Source organism: Delphinapterus leucas, chromosome 5 (assembly GCF_059928025.1).
Source record: "Delphinapterus leucas isolate spDelLeu-1000000601 "Yukka" chromosome 5, BTC_Dleu_Yukka2, whole genome shotgun sequence".
NCBI lineage: Eukaryota > Metazoa > Chordata > Mammalia > Artiodactyla > Monodontidae > Delphinapterus > Delphinapterus leucas.
The window spans coordinates 64,995,029-65,018,098 of NC_143133.1; the positions used below are offsets into that span (position 1 = coordinate 64,995,029).

The 23,070-nt window shown below is 38.1% G+C and overlaps 1 protein-coding gene across 1 annotated transcript in view; it reads left to right on the forward strand.

Moving 5' to 3' along the window:
* Nucleotides 1-23,070, forward strand: part of NSUN7 (NOP2/Sun RNA methyltransferase family member 7) — a 67,489-nt gene that overhangs the window by 39,043 nt on the left and 5,376 nt on the right. The window contains exons 8-9 of the mRNA XM_089911834.1: nucleotides 5,604-5,705; nucleotides 7,475-7,592. Of these exons, the coding sequence (XP_089767960.1) occupies nucleotides 5,604-5,705; nucleotides 7,475-7,592 (220 nt within the window). The remainder of the gene's footprint in view (nucleotides 1-5,603; nucleotides 5,706-7,474; nucleotides 7,593-23,070) is intronic.

The following is a 23,070-nucleotide window of genomic DNA, read 5'->3' on the forward strand; positions in this document are numbered from 1 at the left end:
ATCAAATCCTCACAAGAACTCAATGAATTGGTTACTCATTATTTCTCTTTTATAAATATGGAATCAGGCTCAAGAGAGGTTGAAGCCACTCAGAGTCTTTTGACTGGTAAGTGTCAGAGCCTGGATTCAAACACTACTGCTCTGACTCTGGCCCTTTGAATCATGCTCTTAATCACAGTATGTTAACTGAAATTGCTTCTTACTCTAATCCCTCGTTTATAGTGAAAGGCATAGGTACGGTTAACTAGAATATTAGACAAAGAGGACATTCCACCAACATTCAGAATATGTTGAGTAACTGTTTTCTATTTCTAGCAAGGACAGAATCTAAAATGAAGAAAAAGTAATTTGAGGGAAAGAAACTAATATTTATGGAGCGCAACTATGCCCCAGTCAATATCTAGGAAGTGTTCATGCATTATAACTTAATATTCACAATAACTTTGTGAGGATAGTGTTATTTAATTATCTCTGTTTTATAAAGGGGAAAAAAACCCCCAAGATTCAGACAAATTTAGCAAGTTGCCTGAGGTCATGTAGCTAGATTCAAAGCTGGGATTCAAATTCAGATTAGTTAGCACATTCCACTATACTACACTATAGAAAGAATTCCACTATACCAGTGGTCCCCAACCTTTTTGGCACCAGGGACTGGTGTCGTGGAAGACGGTTTTTCCACAGACCGGTGGTTGGGGTGGGGGTGGGGGGATGGTTTTGGGATGATTCAAGCACACTACATTTTTGTGCGCTTTTTTTTTTTTTAATTTAAAAATTTTATTTATTTATTTTTGGCTGTGTTGGGTCTTCGTTGCTGCTCACGGGCTGTCTCTAGTTGTGGCGAGCGGAGGCTACTCTTCGTTGTGGTGTGCGGGCTTCTCATTGCGGTGGCTTCTCTTGTTGTGGAGCATGGGTTCAAGGCATGCAGGCTTCAGTAGTTGTGGCACACGGACTCAGTAGTTTTGACTCGTGGGCTCTAGAGTGCAGGTTCAGTAGTTGTGACGCACGGGCTTAGTTGCTCCGCTTAGTTGCTCTTAGTTGCTTAGATCTTCCCGGACCAGGGCTCGAACCCGTGTCCCCTGCATTGCCAGGCTGATTCTTAACCACTCTGCCACCAGGGAAGTCCAGCAGGCGATTCTTAACCACTGCGCCACTAGGGAAGTCCTTATTGTACACTTTATTTCTATTATTGTTACGTTGTAATATATAATGAAATAATTATACAACTCACCATAATGCAGAATCAATGGAAGCCCTGAGCTTGTTTTCCTGCAACTAGATGTTCCCATCTGGGAGTGATGGGAGACAGTGACACCCGAAGTGTGTTGCTTATGTCCAGTCTACTCCATAAGATGCAGCTTAATTGTCACTTGCCACTCACTGATAGGGATTTTTTTTTTAACATCTTTATTGGAGTATAATTGCTTTACAATGGTGTGTTAGTTTCTGCTTTATAGCAAAGTGAATCAGTTATACATATGTTCCCATATCTCTTCCCTCTTGCGTCTCCCTCCCTCCCACCCTCCCTATCCCACCCCTCTAAGTGGTCACAAAGCACCGAGCTGGTCTCCCTGTGCTATGCGGCTGCTTCCCACTAGCTGTTTTACGTTTGGTAGTGTATATATGTCCATGCCACTCTCTCACTTTGTCACAGCTTACGCTTCCCCCTCCCCATATCCTCAAGTCCATTCTCTAGTAGGTCTGCGTCTTTATTCGTCTTGCCTCTAGGTTCTTCGTGACCTTTTTTTTTTCTTAGATTCCATATATATGTGTTAGCATATGGTATTTGTTTTTCTCTTTCTGACTTACTTTACTCTATATGACAAACTCTAAGTCCATCCACCTCACTACAAATAACTCAATTTCGTTTCTTTTTATGGCTGAGTAATATTCCATTGTATGTATGTGCCACATCTTCTTTTTTTTTTTTTTAAACATCTTTATTGGGGTATAATTGTTTTAAAATGGTGTGTTAGTTTCTGCTTTATAACAAAGTGAATCAGTTATACATATACATATGTTCCCATATGTCTTCCCTCTTGCGTCTCCCTCCCTCCCACTCTCCCTATCCCACCCCTCCAGGCTGTCACAAAGCACCGAGCTAATATCCCTGTGCCTTGTGGCTGCTTCCCCCTAGCTATCTACCTTACTACGTTTGTTAGTGTGTATATGTCCATGACTCTCTCTCGCCCTGTCAAAGCTCACCCTTCCCCCTCCCCATATCCTCAAGTCCATTCTCCAGTAGGTCTGCGTCTTTATTCCTGTCTTACCCCTAGGTTCTTCATGACATTTTTTTTTCCTTAAATTCCATATATATGTGTTAGCATACGGTATTTGTCTTTTTCTTTCTGACTTACTTCACTCTGTATGACAGACTCTAGGTCTATCCATCTCATTACAAATAGCTCAATTTCATTTCTTTTTAAGGCTGAGTAATATTCCATTGTATATATGTGCCACATCTTCTTTATCCATTCATCTGTTGATGGACACTTAGGTTGCTTCCATGTCCTGGCTGTTGTAAATAGAGCTGCAATGAACATTGTGGTCCATGACTCTTTTTGAATTATGGTTTTCTCAGGGTATATGCCCAGTAGTGGGATTGTTGGGTCGTATGGTAGTTCTATTTTTAGTTTTTTAAGGAATGTCCATACTGTTCTCCATAGTGGCTGTATCAATTTACATTCCCACCAGCAGTGCAAGAGGGTTCCCTTTTCTCCACACCCTCTCCAGCATTTATTGTTTCTAGATTTTTTGATGATGGCCATTCTGACCTGTGTGAGATGATATCGCATTGTAGTTTTGATTTGCATTTCTCTAATGATTAGTGATGTTGAGCATTCTTTCATGTGTTTGTTGGCAATCTGTATAACTGATAGGGATTTGATATGAGTCTGCAAGCAATTGATTTATTATGGTCTCTGTGCAGTCAAACCTCTCTGCTAATGATAATCTGTATTTGCAGCCGCTCCCCAGCGCTAGCATCACTGCCTCAGCTCCACCTTAGATCATCAGGCATTAGATTCTCTTAAGGACCACGCAACCTAAATCCCTTGCATGTGCAGTTCACAGTAGGGTTCACATTCCTATGAGAATCTAATGCTGCCCCTGATCTGACGGGAGGTGGAGCTCAGGCGGTAATGTGAGTGATGGGGAGAGGCTGTAAATACAGATGAAGCTTCACTCTCTCGCCCACTGCTCACCTCCTGCTGTGTGGCCCAGTTGCTAACAGGCCACGGACCACTACTGGTCCGTGGCTGGGGGTTGGGGACCCCTGCACTATACCACACAATTTTTAACTGGACTTATACTGAACTATGTGGAATTCTGTCTTGCTACAGAAAATTTCTTTCCAAGACTAACCAACTCAGATGGGAGTATGGTGGACTTAGAAAATTCCCATACTAACTTTGGGAAGTGATCAAAGAAGAATTAGATTTTGAAAGAAGAGGGGATGAAATAGCTGCAGCTACAATAAGCATTCCAGTTAAGAGAACTAGAACTTAGAACTACTGTGAGACTCTGGCCTTATCCTGGGTCATCTTGAAGTGGGAATGCAGAACAAAATAAACCTTAGGTAAAAATCATTTAGAGGCTGGGGTGTGGGTGAAGCACAAAGGTAACTACAAATGACAAAAAGAGGGAAAGTAAAAAGTTTCCTAGATATTGGTAATATTTTGAAATCCTTGAAGAGGTGACCGGATAAGCCAAGAAGTGGTCTTTGGCAAACCTGGAAAAAAGGAGGGTTTTGAAGGAAACTGTACTTTGATGAGGTAATAGCCAGAGCAAATAAGGAACTGCTGACCTAGTGATTATGGTAGAAATATTAGTCATAAATTTAGTGGGGATGAATTCAAAAGACTTAGATTCGTGAGAAATCATGAATTAGTTTGAAAAACAATTTAACATTGGAAAACATTACAACCAATTTTAGAATGTTTATCATAAACATTATCATATTTGAGGAATGTATGAAGTCGATCTCTGCTAACAACTTGGAATTATTTTAAAATAGGGTGAAAAGGTAAGCTGGTATGGTTTTAGAGTATAATAATGGGTAAATAGTCCTTTAAAAAGTGATGAAAGAGAAAAATGTAAAGTGTAAAACTAAATTGGGAAAAAATGGAGTTTAATTAACCTTTAGTGATATTACTGGAGTGGGGAATAGCCAAATATATGGTATAAATAGTTGGCTTTCATACTGCAGGGAGTTACTGAGAGGCAGAATAAAACAGGGGTTAGAAGGTTGGTCATATTGCCAAGCTAGAACCTGGCTCTCAACTAGTAGCCATGTGACCTTAGACAAGTTGTTTAATGTATGCTTGAACAGTTTTTTCAATGTTAAAAGGAATAATAATGCTTCAAGGGTTGTTGAATAAAATAATCTATTTAGAGTAGTATTCAATGTATCTTAGTTAATATTATCAAGAAATATGTTAAAAATAGTTTCAGGGGCTTCCCTGGTGTTGCAGTGGTTGAGAGTCCACCTGCCGATGCAGGGGACACAGGTTCGTGCCCTGGTCCGGGAAAATCCCACATGCCGCGGAGCGGCTAGGCCTGTGAGCCATGGCCGCTGAGCCTGTGCGTCCAGAGCCTGTGCTCCGCAACGGGAGAGGCCACAACAGTGAGAGGCCAGCATACCGCAAAAAAAAAAAAAAAAAAAAAATATATATATATATAGTTTCAGAAATGTAAAGAATTACTATAAGAATTTCTTTCTTTCTTTCTTTCTTTTTATTAATTTTATTTATTTATTTTTGGCTGCATTGGGTCTTCGTTGCTGCACATGGCCCCTCTAGTTTTTTCTTCCAAAATTTCTTTCAGTAAGTTAATGTTTTTAACTGTATCCCTTTGTGTTCTTTCTTACTCAGATCTGACTATAGCCCATCAGTTTCTACCTTGGAAAATAAATCTTTTTTTCCTCTATTAGTACCCAGACTGACTGTATTCTGTTTTTTATACCTAAATGACTTATTTTGGCTGGTTGGGTGACTATATCATAAGAACTTGGAGAAAAAAGGAAAAATAATATTAAAACTAAGCAAAATTACCTTTATCAATTCAGTTTTTAAGTCAGTATTTTTATAATACTGCCTATTTATTTATTTTAAAAAATTTATTTATTTTTATTCATTTATTTTTGGTTGGGTCTTCGTTGCTGTGTGTGGGCTTTCTCCAGTTGCAACGAGCGGGGGCTGTTCTTCATTGTGATGCATGGGCTCCTCATTGCAGTGGCTTCTCTTGTTGCGGAGCATGGGCTCTAGGCACGTAGGCTTCAGTAGTTGTGGCATGCAGGCAGGCTTCAGTAGTTGTGGCTCACGGGTTCCAGGGCACAGGCTCAGTAGTTGTGGTGCATGGGCTTAGTTGCTCCGCGGCATATGGGATCTTCCCAGACCAGGGCTTGAACCTGTGTCCCCCGCATTGGCAGGTGGATTCTTAACCACTGCGCCACCAGGGAAGTCCCCTGCCTATTTATTTTTGATAAATATTTTCCATGAAAACTGTCATTAATAGGGAAAATGATTAAAATATTAAATAATGTGATAATAGCAATATATGAAAAACATCTAATAGTGATATATTTAAAAGCATTTATTTCCTTTTAGATACAGGTTTACTTAAAGATTTCTCTCAAGGAGGCCCGTCAGAAGATAAACTTCATGTTCTTGCTCAACAGCAATATGAACAGCTAACACATGCAATGAAATGTAAGTTTGTTATCAGTGTAATATGAAAATATGTTGTAAATCTTAGAAACATTAATACTTCATTTATCTATTATATTCAGGCAATCATGTGTGAACCATAAGTGAATTTTTCAGAACACTCAGTTCCTTCAAATAACAAAATATTTATTTTTACCAATTTAATTCTCAAAAATATATGCTTTACTATCATTTTAAACATAGGTTAGCAAGAATAATTTACAGTTTTCTTTAATGCTGAAGTAAAATAATTACATCCATCCATTGTTGTACAGTTTCATCTTCTTTATTTCTTTTCTTTGGCTTCTTACTCGATGTAATTTTTCCGTTGTCATTGTGCCTGCCCCTAACTCTTCTATAATCCCAATTTTAATCAAACTCTTACTTCTCTTAGTACTAAAAAGAGAACAGAGAGATGCAATTACAGATAAAGCCTAGATCTCTTTAAGTCTGAGTAACAAGGCTCTTTAAGTATTTATATTATTGCTTCAATCACTGCATTTACATTTTGAGTACCATTTAGATGTTGAGTACCAATGCCCTTCCACACATAGATATGGAAATCTAGACGTCTCTGAGAAATTATATAAACTTTAATTAATTCAGTGCATGTTTATCAAATGCCTACTCTGGGTCAGATATTAAGCTGGTTGTTAGGGATATGAGTGTGGATAAATCCTGACCTCCAAAGGCTCAAAGGTAAGTATAGGGTATAGATGATTTAATATATGAAGATATAACATATGTGAAGTAGAAATAAGGCAAAATAGAAAACACAGAGGAGTTCTGCCCCTTTAATTGATGTTATTAAAAATATTTATTTGAATATGATAGTATGTATATGATCTATGAAATGAGTTGATTGGAAGATGAGGAAGTTGATAAATAATGCATTTTTAAACTTCTTTCTCTGATTATTTAAAATTGCAGGATAATCTTTTGAAACTAACTGTCCTCTGTATCTGCTTTGATTTGCTCTATAGCATTTGTCACTTCCTGATGCTATATATATGTGTGTGTGTGTGTGTGTGTGTGTGTGTGTGTGTATTTTTTTTTTACTTGGGCTGTGCCACTGCTTGGCTTGCAGGATCTTAGTTCCCCAACCAGGGATCGAACCTGGGCCTCTGGCAGTGAGAGCGCTGAGTCCTAACCACTGGACCACCAGGGAATTCCCTAATTTTCTTATTTATTTGTCTTATGTCAATGAAACATAGAAAATAAGCTCCCCAGGGCAGGGATTTTTGTGTGTGTATATTGAATGGTGAGAACACTGCCTAGCACATAGTAGGTGCTCAGTAAGTGTGAATAAGTGAGTGAGTTGCAGGTAGTAAGATTACCTCATTTTACAGTTGAAGAATTGGAGAGTTAAGTAATTTTCCCAGGTTCATACAGCAGTAAGTTACAGAATTGGGATTCACATCTAAGTCTGTCTGTTTCTAGAGTCCTTTTAACTAGTTACGTGATATGGCTTGTGGAAGAATAGCTGGGAGTGTCAAGCTTATGGTAATCTGCAGTATTTATTTGTTTGTGTTTGTAATTAGGTTGGTCACATTTGATTAGATTTCCATACAATCCAGTTAGATTTATTTTATTTATTGGCCACAGACTACATTACTAATACATGCTTTAAAGGGGAGCCATGCAAGCATCTGTAGAAATAATTCCTATCAAAACCATGTGGTATTAGTACAGACAGACGTTTGAAAACATAACAGATTTGTTTAGGATTGTTACTGGGGTCATTGTATTAATTCCATCTTCTTTAAATGTAGTTACTAGAGCTCAAGCAGTTGTTTACTGCACATATTCAGTTTATCCAGAAGAAAATGAAGCTGTTGTTAAGAAAGCACTGGAATTTCAAGACCACGGGACTAAAGTACAGTCTTATAGGTAAGAAAGGAAGGATTCTTCTAAACACCTCAACCAAATATTTTTGAAAGTGAAAAATTTTGATTTTCTGAGTTAGAAGTAGAAGACGTTTCAGTTCCTTTTTATTAGACTTTAATATGACCAAATAGCCTAACTTCTTACAACTTTAAAGTAGATTCTGTAAAGCCTTTACAATGGCTTGGCATGTGCATTCTCTTGTACACTAAAAGATTCTTGTTTTTGTTGTTATTGTTAAATAAGGCTAAAGGCATTTGGGCTTGGACTTGATTGATTTCTGGATAAATTGAGTATAAACTTTATACCCTGAGTTTTAGATACATCTGTGCTTCAGTAGAAGAAAAGTAAGAGTATAAAATAACCTTAGAAAATAGAGAGAAAATTGGATGTTTATTATCTGAAAACATGTGTTTCTTAGACCCATTTAGCCTTTGGTACCCACAAGAACTAAGATAAGAATAGCTTGAATAACCATAGTAGCTTCTGGGTAAAATGCTATAATAAACTAGGGGCAGAGAAGAAAAACAGTAATACTCCATCCAAACTCTGGACGTCAAGATAAGGAGTATATTTAAGATTACTATATGATACCAATTAGTTCTTCAAGACTGTGACAGTTAATAAGGTATTTTAAAATGTCTCCTATTTTTTACTTATTTCTCCTGTTCTGAACTTTTACTGTAATTCTTATAGTAGCATCTTAATGTGTATATGGTTTGCTCTCTCCTTTTAATTAGATATTTTTCCTTTGCCAGTTCAAAGGTGGACATGTTTGTAACCACATCCGTATTTCCCTTCTTACTTTGCTTCCTTATTTAGTAATTCTTGTTGGTAGCTAACAGCCAACCTTTTTTCTGCCAGCTTCTCAACACAGCATTAACTAAATCTCCATCTAGTGGCAAAGAGAATTATTTCAGGTATATGACCAAAATCGTTAGTGTGCATGACTCTTGATTTGTCTGTCAGGGATATGGTTCTAAGAATGTAATATGGCAAAAATAGAGGAACATCTCCACACCCTCTCTAGCATTTATTATGTGTAGACTTTTTGATGACAGCCATTCTGACCAGTGTGAGGTGATGCTTCATTGTGGTTTTGATTTGCATTTCTGTAATAATTAGCAACATTGATCATCTTTTCATGTGCCTACTGGCCATCTGTATGTCTTCTTTGGAGAAATGTCTGTTAAGGTCTTCTGCCAGTTTTTTGATTGGGTTGTTTGTTTTTTTGTTGTTAAATTGTATGAGCTGTTTGTATATTTTGGAAATTAAGTCCTTGTTGGTTGCATTGTTTGCAAATATTTTCTCCCATTCCTTAGGTTGTCTTTTCATTTTTTTTAATGGTTTCCCTTGCTGTGCAAAAGCTTGTAAGTTTGATTAGGTCCCATTTGTTTATTTTTGTTTTTATTTCTATTGCCTTGGGAGGCTGATCTAAGAAAATACTGCTACAATTTATGTCAGAGAATGTTTTGCCTATGTTCTCTTCTAGGAGTTTTATGGTGTCAAATCTTATATTTAGGTCTTTAAACCATTTTGAGTTTATTTTTGTGTGTGGTGTGAGAGAGTGTTGTAATTTCATTGATTTACAAGTAGCTGTCCAGCTTTCCCAATACCACATCAACAAGTCTTCGAGAGAGACTGTCTTTTCTCCATTGTATATTCTTGCCTGTTTTGTCAAAGATTAATTGATCATAGGTTTGTGGGTTTATTTCTGGGCTGTCTGTTCTGTTCCACTGAACTGTATGTCTGTTTTTGTACCAACAGCACACTGTTTCGATTACTGTAACTTTGTAGTATAGTCTGAAGTCTGGAGGGTTATGCCTCCTGCTTTGTTCTTTTCCCTCAGGATTGCTTTGATAATTCTGGGCCTTTTGTTGTTCCATATACATTTTAGGATTATTTGTTTTAGTTCTGTGAAAAATGTCATGGGTATTTTGATAAGGATTGCATTAAATCTGTAGATTGATTTGAGTAGTATGGCCATTTTAAAAATGTTAATTCTTCCAATCCAAGTGCATGGGATATCTTTTCATTTCTTTGAATCATCTTCAGTTTCTTTATCAAAGTTTTATAGTCTTCAGCATATAGGTGTTTACTGCCTTGATTAAGTTTATTCCTAGGTATTTTTTTTGATGCAGTTTTAAACAGGATTTTTTTTTTACTTTCTGAAATTTCATTGTTAGTGTAAAGAAATGCAACAAATTTCTGTATATTAATATTGTATCCTACTACCTTGCTGAATTCATTTATTCTCATAATTTTTGTGTGGAGACTTTAGGGTTCTCTATATAGAGTATCACGTCATCTCCAAATAGTGACAATTTTACCTCTTCCCTTCCAATTTGGATACCTTTCATTTCTTTTTCTTATCTGATTGTTGGGGCTAGGACTTCCAATACTATGTTGAGTAGAAGTGGTGAAACTGGGCATCCTTGTCTTGTTCCTAAATTTAGTGGGAAGGCGTTCAGCTTTTCACTGTTCAGTATTATGTTGGCTGTGGGTTTGTCATAAATGGCTTTTATTATGTTGAAATATGTTCCCCCTATACCCACTTCTGTGACAGTTTTTATCAAGAATGGGTGTTGAATTTTGTCAAATGCTTTTTCTGTCTATTGAGATGATCATGTGGTTTTTGTCTTTCCTTTTGTTAACGTGGTGTATCGTCACATTGATTGATTGCATATATTGAGCTGTCCTTGCTACCCTGGAATGATTACAGCTTGATCATGGTGTATTATCCTTTTTACATATTGTTGGATTTTGTTTGCTAATATCTTGTTTTGAAGATTTTTGCATCTATATTCATCAAAGATATTGGCCTGTGGTTTTCATTTTTTGTAGTGTTTTTGTCTGGTTTTGGTATCAGGGTGATGGTGGCTTCAGAATGAATTTGGGAGTGTTCCCTCTTCAATTTTTTGGAATAGTTTGAGACGGGTAGGTATAAGTTCTTTGAAAATACTAACAGATACAAAGGAGAAACTGACAATAATACAATAATAGTAGACCTTAACGCCCCATTGACATCAATGGATAGATCATCCAGACAAAAAATCGGTAAGGCAACAGAGGTTCTAAATGACACAGTAGATCAGTAGGACTTAATTGATATCTACAGAACACTACTTCCAAAAAAGCCAGAATACAGATTCTTTTCAAGGGCACGTGGAATGTTCTCTAGGATAGACCACATACTAGGTCATAAAAAAAAACCTCAACAAATTTAAAAGGATAGAAATTATTTGAAACATCTTATCTGACCACAACAGTATGAAACCAGAAATCAACCACAGAAATAAAAACAGGAAAAGAATGAACACATGGAGACTAAACAACATGCTACTAAGAAACCAGTGGGTCAACAATGAAATCAAAGAAGAAATGAGGAAATGCCTCAAGACAAATGAAAATGAAAACACAACCTTACAAAATCTATGGGATACCCACCCACTGGTGGTTGAAGCTGGGTCCTAGGGTTAGTGCTGGACTACTGACATCAAGAGCCGGGTCCTGGAGTCTGGTTGCAGGGCCCAGACATCCCAGAGCTGATATAACATGGCTGGGGGTGAGGCAGGGAAGGGGAGCAGATCCTGACACAGTTGGGTACAGAGTCTGGGGTGTCCTGAAGCTTGTGTTGGCCTGTTAATGGGCAGGGCCAGGGCCCAGCTGGTCCCAGGGCAGGGTCTGGCCTGGTCTGGACAGAATAGGTTTGTAGGCTGTGGGATTGTGGTTTTCTTGCATCTGGTGTCTGCCCACATTGGGTCAGCCTGGTCCAGAGGCTAGAGGAGGCAAGGCCCAGAGGATTCTGGGGCTGGTGCTTGCTCACTGGTGGGTGGAAATGGGCCCTGGGCCCTCTATTGGGCACGGCTGTGTCCAGAGGCAGATGTGGAGGTCTTTAGGCAGTCTGTCTGCTGATGGGTGGTGCTGTATCCCACCCAATTACTTGCTTGGCCTGATTTGTCCCAGCACTGGCACCTAAAGGCTGTTGGGTTGGGTGGGGCCAGGTCTTGGTGCTAATGAGCTAGAGGGAGGATTCCACAATGGTGTTTGCCAGTATCAGCATCCATGTGGTAGAAGGAACTCCCAAGAATCGCTGCCACCAGTGTCTGTGCACCCAGGGTGAGTGCAGCCACCCCTCACCTCTCTGAGAGACTCTGCAAGACCAGCAGGTAGGTCTGGCCCAGGCTCCTATCAAATTACTGCTTTTTCCCTGGGTTCCAGAACATGTGAGATTTTGTGTGTGCCATTTAAGAGTGAAGTCTCTATTTCTCCCAGTCCTGTGGGACTCCTGAAATTAAGTCCCACTGGCCTTCAAGGCCAAATGCCCTGGGGCCTTGTCTTCCTGGTGCCAGACCCCCAGGCTGGGGAGCCTGACGTGGCGCTCATGACTGTCACTCTTGTGGGAGAACCTCTGCAATATAATTATTCTCCAATTTGTGGGTCACCCACCTGGGGTTATGGAACTTAGCTATATTTCAAGTCTGCCCCTTCTACCTGTCTTGTGGCTCTTTCTTTATGTCTTTAGTTGTAGAAGATCTTTTCTGGTAGGTACCAGACTTTTTCATCAATTGTTGTTCTGCAAATAGTTGTGATTTTGGTGTGCTTGTGAGAAGAAGTGAGCTCAGAGTCTTCCTACTCTGCCATCTTGGCCAATCTTGGTCACTGTGGTTTTGATTTGAATTTTCCTGGGAACTAATGATGTTGAGCTTCTTTTCATGTGCTTATTAACTGTTTATATGTCTTCTTTGGACAATGTCTTCAGGTTCTTTGCCCATTTAAAAACTGTATTATGGGACTTCCCTGGTGGCGCACTGGTTAAGAATCCGCCTGTCAAGGCAGGGGACACGAGTTCGAGCCCTAGTCCAGGAAGATCCCACATGCCGTGGAGCAACTAAGCCTGTGTGCCACAACTACTGAGCCTGTGCTCTAGAGCCCGCAAGCCACAACTACTGAGCCCACATGCCACAGCTGCTGAAGCCCTCGTGCCTAGAGCCCATGCTCCACAACAAGAGAAGCCACCGCAACAAGAAGCCTGCACACTGCAACGAAGAGTAGCCCCAGCTTGCTGCAACTAGAGAAAGCCCATGAGCAGCAACGAAGACCCAACGCAGCCAAAAATAAATAAATACAATAAATAAATTTATTAAAAAAAATTGTGTTACAGTTGGCCTTCCATGTCTGAGGGGTCCACATCTGAGGATTCAACCAACTACAGATTGAAAATATTTGGAAAAAATTTCCAGTAATTTACAAAAAGCAAAACTTGAATTTGCTGCAACTATTTACCTAGCATTTACATTGTATTAGGTATTATGAGTAGTCTAGAGATAATTTAAAGTATACAGGAGCATGTGCTTAGGTTATATGCAAATACTACACCATTTTATATAAGGTATTTGAGCATCTGTGGATCTTGGTATCCAAGGGGTGTCCTGGAACCAATCCCCCTCATACCAAGGGATGACTGTATTTGTCTTTTTTATTGTTGAATTGTAAGACTCCCTTATATGTTTTGTATATCATACCCTTATCACATATATAACTTGCAATTATTATCTCCCATTCGTGGGCTGTCTTTTTACTTTCTTGATAATGTCCTTTGATGCATAAAAGTTTATAATGTTGAAGAAGTCCGATTTATTTGTTTTTTATTTTATTGCTTGCGCTTTAGGTATCATATCTAAGAAACTGTTATTTAATGCAAGGTCATGAAGAATTATGCCTATGTTTTCTTCCAACCATTTTGTAATCTTAGCTCTTACGTTTATGTCTGTTATCCATTTTGATTAATTTTTGTATATGTTATGAGGTAGGGGTCCAACTTCATTCCTTTGCATGTGGATATCCAGTTGTCCCAGCACCGTTTGTTGAAGAGACTATTCTTTCTACAGTGAATGGTCTTGGCACCCCTGTTGAAAATCAGTTGATCATAGATGAATGGGCTTATTTCTGGCCTCTCAATTCTGTTTCATTGATCTGTATGTCTATACTTACGCCAGGATCGTAATAAGAGATTTTTAAAATCACTAATGGATGCCTAGTTTTATCAAAAGCCTTTGCAGCATTTAATGATATGATCAAATGTTTTTTCTCATCTGACATTTTAACATGGTGGTGAATTAATGCTAAATATTTTCTAATAGTGAGCAGTCTGTGAGCTTGAAGGTTAGGTCCTGATAGGTTGTATTCTGTGTTTTGATTTTCTGGTACTAGTAAAGGCGGAGTATAGGGAAGATAAACAGTGCATGAGTGGGATTGGATTGCTCTTCTAGCCTTGGTGCTCATTAAGATAATCAGTAATCACATACACCTGGCTTCTGATGGGTACTTTGCCCACTTCGCCTCTGTTGTTTCAGGATCTTTATTCTCATTGCTCTCAGTGAGCCCAGTTCTATAATGGCCTCTCCTACTGTCAGCCCTGGCCTAGGGAGGGAAGCCACCAGTGAACTCATGAGTGCTGCTAGTGCCCTCCCAGCAGCACACTCCTTGTTGCTCTGATAAAATGTGTATCTTCTGGGCCCTCCTCTCAGCATAGTCCTCTGGAGAGTTCTTGAGCCCTAATATTACATCCACTGAAGCAAGCTCACTCCTCTGAGGCTTTTAATCCTATCTTCCACTGTCTGCCATGACAGTCTGGCATTTCTCCTCACTAAATGTGAGCCATTGTGTGTTAGCTTTCTATTTATGCTTAAGAAATTACCACAAATGTAGCAGTTGAAGACAGTACCTGTTAATTAACTCAGAGTTCTGTAGGTCAGTTGTCTGGATGGCATGGATGGATTCTCTGCTCAGGATGTCAGCCTGATGAATTCTTTGCTGGAGACTCTGGGGGAAAATTTGCTTCCATCCTCACTCTTGTGGTAGTGGGACTGAGGTCCTTGTTTCTTTGCTGGCTGTCAATCCAAGATTGCTCTCTGCTTCTAGAGACCACATTCATTCCTTGCCACTTGCCATTCCTCCATCTTCAAGCCAACAATAGTGCATTATACTCTGCTCGTGCTTTGAATCTCTGATTTCTTCTGTCTCTAACCTGTAGACCTGGATGGCTCCTGTGATTAGGTCAGGTCCACTGAGATAATACCCATAGCTTAAGGTTAACTAATTTGAGCCTTAATTACATCTGCAAAATTCCTTTTTCCATGTGTATTATTTGCTTGAGCTGCCACAATAAATTATCCTAAACTTGTTGACTTGTAACAACAGAAATTGATTCTCTCGCAGTTCTGGAGACCAGAAGTCCAAAATCAAGTAGTTGGCAGGGGTGATTCCCTCTAGGGCCTCTGAGAGGGAATCTATTCTGTGACTCTCTTCCAGCTTCTGGTGTTTGTTAACACCCCTTGGTGCTCCTTGGCTTGTAGCTTTATCACTCCAATCTCTGCCTCCATCATATGGTCTTCTTCCCCTGTGTGTCTCTGTATATCCTCTCTTCTTGTAGGGACACCAATATTGGACCTAGGGTTTATCCTACTCCAGTATTAGCTCCTTTGCTAAGACCCTATTTCCAAATAAGGTCACATTCTGGAGTTTTGGGTGGACATGAATTTGGTGGGGGGGACACTATTGAACCCACAATAGTCCACTCTCTGGCCCCCTAAAATTGATGTCTGTTTCATACACAAAATACATTTATCTCACTCCAACATTCTCAAGTCTTCACCCATTCCAAGATCAATTCTAAATCCAAAATCTCATTTAAGTATCACCAACTCAAAAATTCCCAAATGTCATCATCTAAGTCAGGTATGAGTTGGACTCTGGGTATTAACTTATTTTATTATTCAAAGAAATAGACTGTAAGTTGGGGTTTGAAGATCATTTTGTTATGCAGGGCCAATTTCTGTATGGTAAGTTTACCAGTATTGATTATGGATTATTATTACTATTAGAAAAGATAACATGTATGTAGCTAAAATATATCATGGTCTATTAAATATTTGTTGAATACCTACTATATACCAGGCACTTTTCTAGGTGCTAGATATATCTAAGTGACAAAAATCCAAACCTTACATTGGTAAGAAATAATTATTTTCAGTGAGTATTCTTTATTTAATATATAAGTGAATTTTTTTTGATGCTTTCTATTTGTGTAGAGAACATAGACGAATAGGCTTCAGAAATTCAGTTTGTTGGTTACAGGGTTGGTAAGAGGAGTGACTAGCTGTGTAGAACCTACACAGCTATTATATTTCGGCTTATTTCAGCACAAACATTTTATTAAGCACCACTATTGGCCAGACTCTTTGGCATGTCATTTGAGGTCGTGTGTGTCTGCCCACATCCTAAGTGACCTCTACATCCTCTTACTCACTCTGCCTCAGCCACATGGAAATACTTGCTGTCCCTGAACACACATCTTCGTGACACTTGTGCTTTTGTTCATGTTCTTCTTTCTGTCTAGAATCCCGTCTTTGCCTTATTGGAAACCTACTTATTCTTCAAGACATAGCACCAATGCTCCTTCCTCTGTGAAGTTTTCATATTTGCTATCTCCCATGGCCACAATTAATTGTACCTTATTCTGTACTCCTACATAGTTTTGTCTCTACTTGGCTCAGCATTCGCATGTGGTCTTCTTTATATTATTGTATACCAATTAGTTTCTCCAACTAAATTGTAAACTATTTAAGAGAGCTAATATTTTATTTATGTGTTTTTCACATAGTAGGCAAATGAGTGAATAAATATAAATTTGAAATGGTTTTAAACTTCAGAATATAACATACAAAATTATTAATAAGAGTTCCTGATATTTTAACTTTTGTGGAAAATTATTTATTCCTTTGATTACATGTTTTATTTATAAAAGCATGGGACTATAACAATTATTGTTTATGAATGAACCATTTACTATTGAATGAAAAATTAAATATAAAAACTAAAATTTTAGTTTAAACATATTAGTGATTAGAGATTTTTGTATTTCTGACACAAAGTCTTTTCTTTGGTATGTACTTTCTTGAACACCACATAAGTCATCTATTAATCTCAAAAGTGATTGAGAAGAATAATGTAGTGATAGGCCATATTTTTATATTGTAATTGTGCAAAAAGTAACCAAAAGAAGGAAGTTGTACTTTTTGTATTCTGACATGTGGAGGTAAAGGATATTTTGGATTATACGTTTGTGATTACTATACATATTTACCTGTTTTGATAATGGAAGCCTTTTTATTAACATATTAGTGACTTGGGGAAGAGTTTTTAATATGTTGAAAGGTTCTTGGCATAGTTGTTTAAAGATGGGAAACTTGGGAAGTATAATAAACTATGAGCTAATGTGAAATACTAGAGCTTTTATTTTATAATAGTATTGTACTGCTTTGACATTCTGTTCTTTTTTTTTATTGACGTATGGTTGACTTTACAATGTTGTGTTAATTTCTGCTGTACAGCAAACTGATTCAGTTATACATATATATACATTCTTTTTAAAAAATATTCTTTTCTATTATGGTTTATCACAGGATATTGAATATAGTTCCCTGTGCTATACAGTAGGACCTTGTTGTTTATCCATTCTATATATAATAGCTTACATCTGCTAACCCCAGCTTCCCACTCCATCCCTCCCCCACCCCCCTTCCCTCTTGGCAACCACAAGTCTGTTCTCTATGTCTATGAGTTTGTTTCTGTTTCATAAATAGGTTCAATTGTGTCATATTTTAGATTCCACATATAAGTGATATCATATGGTATTTGTCTTTCTCTTTCTGACTTCACTTAGCATGATAATCTCTAGCTGCAAATGGCATTATTTTGTTCTTTTTTTTTGGCTGCGTTGGGTCTTCGTTGCTGCGTGCAGGCTTTCTCTAGTTGTGGTGAGTGGGGGCTACTCTTCGTTGCGGTGTGCGGGCTTCTCATTGCAGTGGCTTCTCTTGTTGTGGAGCACGGGCTCTAGGCGCGCGGGCTTCAGTAGTTGTGGCACACGGGCTTAGTTGCTCCGTGGCATGTGGGATCTTCCCGGATCAGGGCTCGGAACTGTACCCCCTGCATTGACAGGCAGATTCTTAACCACTGCACCACCAGGAAAGTCCTATTTCATTCTTTTTTATGGCTGAGTAGTATTCCATTGCATATATATGTACCACATCTTCTTTATCCATTCATCTGTCAGTGGACATTTATGTTGTTTCCATGTCTTGGCTGTTGTGAATAGTGCTGCTCTGAACATAGGGTGCGTGTATCTTTTTGAATTATAGTTTTGTCTGGATATATGCCCAGGATTGGGAGTGCTGGATCATATGGTAATTCTGTTGTTAGGTTTTTTTTTTTTTTTGACTGTGCCACACGGCTTGTGGTATCTTAGTTCCCTGACAAGGGATCGAACCTGGGCCCTAAGCAGTGAAAGTGTGGAGTCATAACCACTGGACCGCCAGGGAATTCCCTTCTATTTTTCCTTTTTTAAGGAACCTTCATACTGTTTTCCACAGTGGCTGCACCAACTTACATTCCCACTAACAGTGTAGGAGGGTTCTCTTTTCTTCACACTCTCTCCAGCATTTGTTATTTGTAGATTTTTTTAATGATGGCCGTTCTGACCGGTGTGAGGTGGTACCTCAAGTAGTTTTGATTTGCATTTCTCTAATAATTAGAAATGTTGAGCATCTTTTCCTGTGCCTACTGGCCATCTGTATGTCTTCTTTGGAGAAATGTCTATTAAGATCTGCCAATTTTTCGATTGGGTTGTTTGTTGTTTTGTTGTTGAGTTGTATGAGCTGTTTGTATATTTTGGAAATTAAGTCCTTGTTGGCTGCATTGTTTGCAAATATTTTCTCCCATTCAGTAGGTTGTCTTTTCATTTTCTTAACGGCTTCCCTTGCTGTGCAAAAGCTTGTAAGTTTGATTAGGTCCCATTTGTTTATTTATTTATTTATTTCTATTGCTTTGGGAGTCTGACCTAAGAAAAGATTGGTACGATTTATGTCAGAGAATGCTTTTCCTTTGTTCTCTTCTAGGAGTTTTATGGTGTCATGTCTTATGTTTAAGTCTTTAGGCCATTTTGAGTTAATTTTTGTGTGTGGTGCGAGGGTGTGTTCTAACTCTATTGATTTACGTGTGGCTGTCCAACTTTCCCAGCACCACTTGCTGAAGAGACTGTCCTTTTCCCATTGTATATTCTTGCCTCCTTTGTCGAAGATTATTTACCTATAGGTGTGTGGGTTTATTTCTGGGCTCTGTATTCTGTTCCATTGACCATATATCTGTTTTTGTGCCATTACCACACTGTTTTGATTACTGTAGCTTAGTAGTATTGTCTGAAGTCTGGGACAGTTATGCCTCCTGCTTTGTTCTTCTTTTAAAATTTTATTTATTTATCTATCTATCTATCTATCTATGGCTTTGTTGGGTCTTTGTTGCTGTGCGCGGGCTTTCTCTAGTTGTGGCGAGTGGGAGCTACTCTTCGTTGTGGTGCACGGGCTTCTCACTGCGGTGGCTTCTCTTGTTGTAGAGCACAGGCTCTAGGCACGCGGGCTTCAGTAGTTGTGGCACATGGGCTCAGTAGTTGTGGCTTGTGGGCTCTAGAGCACAGGCTCAGTAGTTGTGGCACATGGGCTTAGTTGCTCCACGGCATGTGGAAGCTTCCCAGACCAGGGATTGAACTCATGTCCCCTGCATTGGCAGGCAGATTCTTAACCACTGTATCACCAGGGAAGTCCCCTCCTGCTTTGTTCTTTTTCCTCAGGATTGCTTTGGCAATTCTGGGTCTTTTATGGTTCCATATAAATTTTAGAATTATTTTAGTTCTGTGTAAAATGTCATGGGTAATTTGATAGGGATCGCATTAATTCTGTAGACTGCTTTGGGTAGTATAGCCATTTTAACAATATTAATTCTTCCAATCCAAGAGCATGGGATATCTTTCTGTTTCTTTGAATCATCTTTAATTTTCTTTATTAATGTTTTATAATTCTCAGCATATAAGTCTTTCACCTCCTTGGTCAAGTTTATTCCTATTTTATTTTTTTTGGTGTGATTTTAAAAGGTATTGTTTTTTTACATTCCCTTTCTGATATTTCATTGTTAGTGTAAAGAAATGCAACCGATTTCTGTATATTAATCTTGTATCCTGCTACCTTGCTGAATTCATTTATCAGTTCTAGTAGGTTTTGTGTGGAGTCTTTAGGGTTTTCTATATATAGTATCATGTTATCTGCATATAATAACAATTTTACTTCTTCCCTTCCAATTTGGATACTTTTCATTTCTTTTTCTTGTCTGATTGCTGGGCCTAGGACTTCCAATACTATGTTGTGTAGAAGTGGTGAGAGTGGCATCCTTGTCTTGTTCCAGATTTTAGCAGGAAGCCTTTCAGTTTTTCACCATTGAGTATTCTGTTGGCTGTGGGTTTGTCATAATTTTGCTATTATGTTGAGATACGTTCCCTCTATACCCACTTTGGTAAGAGTTTTTAATCATGAATTGATGTTAATTTTGTCAAATGCTATTTCTGTGTCTATTGAGATGATCATGTGGTTTCTGTCTTTTATTTTGTTGGTGTGGTGTATCTTATTGATTGAATTGCATTTGTTGAACCATCCTTATGAACTTGGGATGAATCCCACTTGGTCGTGGTGTATGATCTTTTTTATGTATATTGGACTCGGGTTGCTAGTATTTTTTTGAGAATTTTTGCATCTATATTCATCAAAGATTTTGGCCTCTAATTTTCTTTTTTGGTGGTATCTTTGTCTGGTTTTGGTATCAGGGTGATGGTGGCTTCATAGAATGTCTTTGAGAGTGTTCCCTCCTCTTGAATCATTTGGAAGAGTTTGAGAAGTATCAGTAAAAGTTCTTTGTATATTTGGTAGAATTTGCCTGTGAAGCCATCTGGTCCTGGACTTTTGTTTGTAGAGGGTTTTAAAATTACAGGTTCTATTTCACTTCTAGAGGTCAGTCTGTTCAAATTATCTGTTTCTTCTTGATTCAGTTTTAGTGGGCTCTATGTTTCTAAAAACTTGTCCATTTCTTCTAGGTTGTTGAATTTGTTGGCATATAATTTTCACAGTATTCTCTGTTTTTTTTCTTTTTTTTTTTTTTTGTATTTCTGTGGTATCAGTTGAGATTTCTCCTTTTTCATTTCTTTTTTTAAAAAAAATTTATTTATTTTTATTTTGTTATTTATTTTTGGCTGTGTTGGGTCTTTGTTGCTGCGTGCGGGCCTTCTCTAGTTGCAGCGAGCGGGGGCCACTCTTTGTTGCAGTGCATGGGTTTCTCATTGTGGTGGCTTCTCTTGTTGAGGAGCATGGGCTCTAGGCACACGGACTTCAGTAGTTGTGGCTCGCAGGCTGTAGAGCGCAGGCTCAGTAGTTGTGGCGCACGGGCTTAGTTGCTCCGTGGCAAGTGGGATCTTCCCAGACCAGGGATCGAACTCATGCCGCCTGCATTGGCAGGTGGATTCTTAACCACTACACCACCAGGAAAGTCCCTCCTTTTTCATTTCTTATTTTGTTTATTTGGGTTCTCTCTCTTTTCTTCTTGGTGAGCCTGTTCAGAGGTTTGTCAATTTTGTTTACCCTTTCAGCAAACCAGCTCTTGGTTTTATTTTTTTTTTCTGTAGTTTTGTAATCTCTATTTTATTTATTTCCTCTCTGATCTTTATTATTTCCTTCCTTCTGCTGACTTTATGTTTTGTTTGTTCTTTTTGTAATTCTTTTAGGTGGTAGGTTAGGTTGTTTATTTGAGGTTTTTGTTGTTTCTTGAGGAAGGCCTGTATCACTATGAACTTCTAAGAACTGTTTTTGCTGCATCCTATAGATTTTGTTTGGTTGTGTTTTCTTTGTCATTTGTCTCAAGGTATTTTTTAATTTCTTCTTTGATTTTGTCATTGACCCACTGGTTTTTTAATAGCATGTTGTTTAGTCTCCATGTAGTCGTTTTTTTCTCATTTCTTTTTCTGTGGTTGATTTATAGTTTCATGCCATTGTGGTCAGAAAAGATGTTTGAGATAATTTCTATACTCTTCAATTTGTTGAGGCTTGTTTTGTGCCCTAGTATATGGTCAGCCCTAGAGAATGTTCCATGTGCACTTGAAAAGAATGTGTATTCTGGTTTTTTTTAGTTGTCATGTCCTGAAAATATCAGTTAAGTCTAACTTCAATTTTATCATTTAGGATCTGTGTTGCCGTATTGATTTTCTGTCTAGAAGATATTTCCATTGATATGAGTGGGATGTTAAAGTCTCCTACTATTACTGTATTCCTGTCAATTTCTCCCTTTATGTCTGTTAGTATTTGTTTTATATATTTGGGTGCTTCTGTATTAGGTGCATATATGTTAATGAGTGTAAAATTCTCTTCTTGTATTGATCCTTTTATCATTATATAGTAATATATCTTTATCTTTCTTTATGGCCTTTGTTTTGAAGTCTGTTTTGTCTGATATGAGTATTGTGACCCCCGCTTGTCATTTTTGTTTGCATGAAATATCTTTTTCCATCCCCTCACTTTCAGTCTATGTGTGTCTCCTGCCCTAAAGTGGGTCTCTTGTAGGCAGCATATTGTAGGCTTTCATTTTTTAATCCAATCCACCACTCTGTGTCTTTTGATTGGAGCATTTAGTCCATTGACATTTAAGGTAATTATTGATAGATACGTATTTATTGCCATTTTAAACCTTGTTTACCAGTTGATTCTGTGTTTCTTTGTTCCTTTCTTTTTCCTTGTTTTGCTTTTTGTGGTTTGATGATTTCCTTTTATTTTATGCTTGTGTTCTTTTTGGTTTTTTTGAATCTATTGTGTGTTTTTGATTTGTGGTTATTCTGTTTTTCAAGTATGTTAACCCCTTCCTATATCTACTTGCTTTAGACTGATAGTCATATAGGCTCAAACACATTCTGAAAAAAAAAAAGAATCTAAATTTTCTTACTTTCCTTCCCCACATTTTATGATTTCGATGTCCTCTTTTACATCTTCATGTTTATCCTTTTGCTGTTCATTGTCATCATTCACAAAAATGTTTTGATTTTTTAAAAAATCTGTGTACTGACTTAAGTGATTTAAATAAGCCACTGATGCCATAAATGGCACCGATGCCATTTAGCAGGAAGCACTGAAAGCATTCCTGCTAAAATCTGGAACAAGACAAGGATGCCCACTCTCACCACTTCTACTCAACATAGTATTGGAAGTCCTAGTCCTTTCCAATTGTGATTTTCTCTTTTCTATACATTCTTGCTTCTCTTCTATTTAGAGAAGACCTTTCAATACTTATTTTAGGATAGGTTTAGTCTTGCTGTATTCTTTTAGTTTTTGCTTATCTGAGAAATTCTTTGTCTCTCCTTCTATTCTAAATGATAATCTTGCTGGGTATAGTATTCTAGGTTGCATATTTTTCCCTTTTAGGAATTTGAATATATCTTGCCACTCCCTTCTGTACGGTAACATTTCTGTAGAGAAATCAGCTGATAGCCTTATGGGGGTTCCCTTGTAACTAACACTTTGTTTTTCTCTTGCTGCCTTCAGAATCCTCTCTTTAACTTTCG